The sequence below is a fragment of the Lynx rufus genome, unplaced genomic scaffold (assembly GCF_022079265.1).
Source record: "Lynx rufus isolate CCGP_SWC_20201006 ecotype Redwood Valley unplaced genomic scaffold, mLynRuf1.p SCAF_8, whole genome shotgun sequence".
In the NCBI taxonomy this organism is placed as follows: Eukaryota; Metazoa; Chordata; class Mammalia; order Carnivora; family Felidae; genus Lynx; species Lynx rufus.
This window is the reverse complement of record NW_025814896.1, coordinates 101,716,569-101,722,411: the sequence shown is the minus strand read 5'-3', so window position 1 is coordinate 101,722,411 and position 5,843 is coordinate 101,716,569. Positions and strand designations below refer to the sequence as shown.

The 5,843-nt window shown below is 53.3% G+C and overlaps 1 protein-coding gene across 1 annotated transcript; it reads left to right on the top strand.

Annotated features, from left to right (window-relative positions):
- Positions 1-237: 237 nt before the first annotated feature.
- Positions 238-5,340, top strand: CD8A (CD8 subunit alpha). Its single transcript, XM_047068633.1, has 6 exons — positions 238-379; positions 468-833; positions 1,441-1,551; positions 1,772-1,882; positions 2,521-2,551; positions 5,222-5,340. Exons 1-6 carry the CDS (start codon positions 331-333, stop codon positions 5,271-5,273), a joined length of 720 nt encoding a protein of 239 aa, XP_046924589.1. The 5' UTR covers positions 238-330; the 3' UTR covers positions 5,274-5,340.
- Positions 5,341-5,843: the final 503 nt, after the last annotated feature.

Here is a 5,843-nt window from a genome sequence, read left to right as displayed (position 1 = left end):
AAGAGAGCCTTTCCCAAGGGTCATTTGCAAGCCTTTTTCTTCATCCACAAACCCGCAGTTCTCCACTGACCCCAGCTGTCCTGTAAAGCCTACTTCGACGGCCCATCTAGATCATGGACCACCACCCCCCTCCCAGCCCCCTCACCGGGCTGGAAGGTGGCAACCGCGGAAAAACAGGGCCACTCTCCTCGACGGGGCTTCGGGTGACATCACATCCTCCGAACGCGAAATCTGGCTCCTCGGCCGGCCGGCGAAGGGCGCAACTTCCCCCCTCGGGGTCCCACCAGCTCCTGAGCGCGTCCGCTCGTGTCGCTCAGCGCCGAGTGCACCATGGCCTCTCCGGTGACTGCCCAGCTCCTGCCGCTGGCCTTGCTGTTTCGTGAGTTGGCGACCCTCGGGGAGGGCGGGGGCGGTGCAGACGCGGGGCGCCGGGCTCCCGGCTCAGTCTGGACACCTGCCACCCGCAGATGCCGCCGCAGCCGCCGGGTCGAGCCAGTTCCGCTTATCGCCCGGGAAGGTGGAGGGCAGGCTCGGCCAGCGGGTGGAGCTGCAGTGCGAGGTGCTGCTGTCCATCGCGGCGCCGGGCTGCACCTGGCTCTTCCAGAAGAACGAACCTGCCGCTCGCCCCATCTTCCTGGTGTACCTCTCCAGAAGCCGGACCAAGTTGGCCGAGGAGCTGGACCCCAAACAGATCTCGGGCCAGAGGATTCAGGACACCCTCTACAGTCTCACCCTGCACAGATTCCGCAAGGAGGAAGAAGGCTACTATTTCTGCTCGGTCGTGAGCAACTCCGTTCTGTACTTCAGCGCCTTCGTCCCGGTCTTCCTGCCAGGTCCGAGCGCCCAGGGCGCGGCACCTCTCGGTGTGCGGTTTAGGACTCCTCCCTGAACCCGTGTTCACACGAACCCCCCGCTTTCGAGCCTCTTAGAGACCTTGTGTGTGGGGGGGGGGGCTCCTTAATACTGCTCCCATTTCACAAACGAGGAAGCTGAGGCTAAGGTGCGGCTGGGTCGAGGCTGAAGATGGCTTCTTAGGTCCGGCCGATTTGGGCTCGAGTTCGGGTGCTCGTCTACTCCTGGGCAGTTACTTAAATTCTGTGAGCCAGCGTTTGCTCGTCAGTGACCGGCGGATATCAACCCAAGCCCGCAAGCTTGCGGGTTGAGCCATGGAGAGAGGCTGGGTGACCGGGAGCGGGCTCCTGCGTTCCGGTCCGAGGCGCCGGGTGCGCTTGGCGGAGCCGGGGCCTCGGCAGGGTACCGCGCGCGCCGCAAAGGGGTGAGCGCGAATCCTCCAAATCCTTAATCCGTCTCCCCGCCTTGAGTGCAGAGATCCGCGAGCGCTGAGGAGGCGCCCCCTGGGGCAGAGGCGCGTGGGGCAGTGGGGAGGGTTAAGGTAGATGTCCCCGGTCCGACTCCAACTAGGCTGTGTTTTTCCCGCAGTCAAGCCCACCACTACGCCCGCGCCGCCACCGCCCACGCAGGCGCCCATCACCACGACGCAGCGGGTGTCTCTGCGCCCGGGGACCTGCCAGCCTTCAGCGGGCAGCACAGGTGAGACAGGCACAAGGTCCCGGGGCGGGAACCGGCCAGGGGCCGTGCGGACCGCAGGGAGAGCCCCTGCTAGGGCCAGCCCTGATCCTGGAGGTAGAGGCGAAAGCTGTCCACGTGGTGGGAAAACAGACCCGGACCCAAGAGACAAGCCCAAGCTGGTGGTATGGGGTGGGAGGATCGCCGGCCGGCTCCTAAATGTCGGCGTTTTCGGTGTCTTCAGTGGAAGCAAGTGGGCTGGACTTGTCCTGTGACATCTACATCTGGGCACCCCTGGCTGGGACCTGCGCCTTCCTTCTCCTGTCGCTGGTCATCACCGTCATCTGCAACCACAGTAAGTCCTAGGGAAGCGCGGAGTTACGGGAAGCGGTCCGCTCCACTGGCTCCGATTGCGCGGCTTGCTCCAGGCAGCCCTTGCCCGCAGACAGGATGGAGATTTCTGGGACTCCAAGCTGCACTGTAGGGTAAGGCAGAGCCCATTTTTTTCCTGGAGACAGAACTCGAGAAAGTCCCTTGTCCCTCTGCTTTCCACTCTCCGGGACATTTTCCCGACAACAGAGCCCTTATCCCAGGGGCCGTAGCTGTGGTGAGTCCATTGGCTAAGGACAAGCGAGCGCACAGATCCTGGCTTATCACAAACGCCCGCGGGGGAGGCTGCCGCTGTGGCCCTGGGACCAGTGCCCAGAAAGGCTGGTCAAAACCATGACGAGTTGAGACTGACCCTCAGCCGCCTCCTCCTGAATCCCCTACTACTTTGGGTCCCACCGTGGGTGACTGTACTAACCCATCTTAACCCACATCTGTATTTTCAATGCTTTTTAAAATTGATGAGAAGAGGGAAGGAAAATTCCCTTACCTGGCTCTCAAAAGTTATAATCCTAAAGAAATAGGAAAAGGGAGGGAGAAACTCTATCTGGGGACTATTGGTGGAGGGAGGGGTCAGTCACTTTACCCCTTCTTTTTCTTATCCAGGGAACCGAAGACGTGTTTGCAAATGTCCGAGGTGAGTGTTTTGTAATCCCTGGGCCTAACACTGGGCAGCCCTGGGCAGAGGCCGGGCTTCCCAAACAGCAGTCGGTGGGAACCCTTCCCAGAGAGAGGCCACAGCAGTGGAATTCTGGGAGCAGGGAATCAGCATAGTTCTTGAGCAGAGAGAGGCACAAGGCAGGCACTGTGGGGGAAATGGGGGCACAGGTTGGGCTAACGGGAAGAGCGGTGTGACTATAGTAAATCTCCCTCTTATTTGGCTTAGCACCAAAAATCCCATCTGAAGCATTCACCCAAAGAATCCTAGCTCCTCAAAGACCTGAGGTCTCTTCATCTGGATGATTCCAGCTGGCTTTTATTGTTTTCTTAAGAAAACTTTTCCTTCCCACTTGCTTGTTCTAGATTTTTGAGAGTCTAGTGTTTTGAGAGAGAGCCAATCTTCTATCAGGGAACCAAATAAACAATGGTCTAGGTTCCTAATTTCCCTGTGTCAGTGCAGGGCCTGGATTTATGACCAAGGACTGGACTGGAAGAAAAGGGAACCAGAGGCAGGGGCAGTTAACTATCTGGCAGCTCAAGTGACTCCCTGATCCAATTCCAGGCTGTGATCATTCTGAAATGATCAGGAAAAAAAAACAAAAACAAAAACCAGTGTCTGGAAGAGAGGTCTCCGTCTCCACAGTCCTTTGAACTTAGGCTGAGGCAGCCCTGCCCTAACATCTCACTGGCACCACTGGAGCCCTGCACTGTGGTGGGGCTACACTCAGGATCTCTCTTATCCACACAGCAACCCCATGTGAGAGGTACCACAGTCCCATCTCACAGATTAGCAGCTCAGCTCAAGAAACCCACCAAAGACGGCAGAGACATGATGACACTCAGATTATTGATAATAATAAACCACTTGATAAAAGCCTGCAGAGTCCCAGCTACTAGCCATATATATACATATATATATATATATTAATTTCAAGTTTCATAACAATTTTACAAGTAGTTACCATGACCACCATTTTTCAGATGAGGAAACTAATGGGTAGGACATTTAGTGACTTGTCCAAGGCCATACAATCAGCAGGTAGCAGAGCTGCGACTTCTATCCAAAACTCAGGCTGCTTCCTACGATTGGGGGGTTGGGGGATGGGGTTGTTTAAGGATAACATATAAGAATTATATTCACTGGTTTCTTTCAGTAGATAAAAATATTTCAAGGTTTGTTTTTTAAGTTTGAGAGAGAGATAGCATGGGCGTGCGCACACACACACACATACACACAAGCAGGGGAGGGGCAGAGAGAAGGGAGAGACAGAATCCCAAGCAGGCTTTGCACCATCAGTGCAGAGCCCGATGTGGGGCTTGAACTCACCAACTGTGAGATTATGACCTAAGCTGAGATCAAGACTCTGACACTTAACTGAGTCATTAATTTTTGAGGCGCCCCCAAATTATTTCAAGTTTCATTCCTAGGGTTTGCATTTCCCACTCCTTGATATTTCCCTGCAGGAAGCCAACTTCACTATCTCATATATCTTTATGTATATATATATATATATATATATATATATATATATATATAACAATGGAAACGTAATGAATTTCCAATGCCTGTTTTAAATGCTATAACGGGATAAAGACCCTTTCAAAACAGAGAAAGATTTTTAGCATTTTCAAGTACTTGGGGTGCAGTTGGGAGCTTTTGGAGGAGGATCATCCCTTATCTGTATCTTTTCTGAAAATTCTCATTTTGAAATGAACTGAGAGGGGCACCTGGATGGCTCAGTTGTTTCAATGTCTGACTCTTGATCTTGGCTCAGGTCATGATCTCACAGTTTGTGAGTCTGAGCCCCACATCAGGCTGTGCACTGACAGTGCAGACCCTACTTGGGATTCTCTCTCTCTCTCTCTCTCTCTCTCTGCCCCTCCCATGCACGCTTTCTCTCAAAATAAATACTTAAAAAAAAAAAAAAAAGAACTGAGAACACAACTCTGCCCTAGAATGCAAAGCTATACTGAGTAAGCATATCTCAGGGATCCACATGCATGAGTTAACATATCTAGTGATGACTGAGGGCAGCTCAGCTTCCACAGAGACGTTTGGGAGGATGGTGTGCGTAGACATGACACTCATGATGCATTAGCCCATTTAGGAGGCACTAGCCCAGTACTGAATTAACACACATTTTTAGTGTGACATCAAATGTGGGTTGTTTGTGTGAGATAAAGTAGCTCTTCGTGGCTGATGGTGGTGGTTTGCTCACATCCTCCCCTATCCCTGTGATCCTCCCAGGGGCTGAGAATCAGGTCAACTGATGATGTTGGTTATCAGCCTCTTTTTGTCACCTCCATGGGTACCCTGACAAAGGCTCCAAGAAGCTAGACAAACTGGGTTCAGACCCTGGCTCCACCACCTCCTAGATATGTGACCTTGGGCAAGTTCTCCAGTCTCTCATTCCCAGTGCCCCTCACTCTTCAGGTAGCTGTGACCAGGTAGCGAGACGACAGACACGTGATGCTTGACAGGGTTGCTGACATCACTCACCCAGCCCCATGCTGGTGTTCCAGGGACAAGTCCTCAGGCCCTGAAGGGGCCGGCAGGCTGGAGAGGGTGGGGAGACATGCATGGATGTTGCATCACACCGTGGGGGCTCTTGCTGCAGTAACAGTTGGTCGCCTGTCTCTCTTTCAGGCCCGTGGTCAGAGCAGGAGGCAAGCCTAGCCCGTCAGAGAGATATGTCTAACATGGAGATGGGCCCCATGCACCAGCCACTACAAGACCAAATAAAACTCTCTTTATGAGGACAGTAACAGTCCTTCCCTTTCAGTTTTTCCAGCTTCCTTCTTAATGTATCTGTTCTCATTATTATTTTCATGGGGGTGGGGTGGGGAAGCGACTTTTTCTTTACGTGTTTTCCTCAGTTGACACAAAACAAGACTGTATGTCTACAGTACACCACAAGGGTTACGAGACCATTGTGTGCACGCACTGGGGTAAAGGGTGGGCAGGCCAGAGCTACTGTGAGCCATGTTCTCGGAATCTGGCAGTTAGAGCTGGTGGGGGAGGAGGGAGCCTTGACATAGCTTAGCCCAAACCTCTTCAGTGGACATCCAGGGATGGGGGGCAGCTTGATCAGAGTCACAGCAAGGTTCAGGGCTCTTCCTCCAGCCATTCAGATCTTTCTTCTGGAGACCTCTGTTTCAGCGTGGGGTGTTGTGTCTCAAACCTCAAGGGCACAAATTATTTCTTGAGCACCAGTGATAGAGCCATAGCCCCAAAGAGGTAATGGAATAAGAGAACTTCTGCCTTTCAG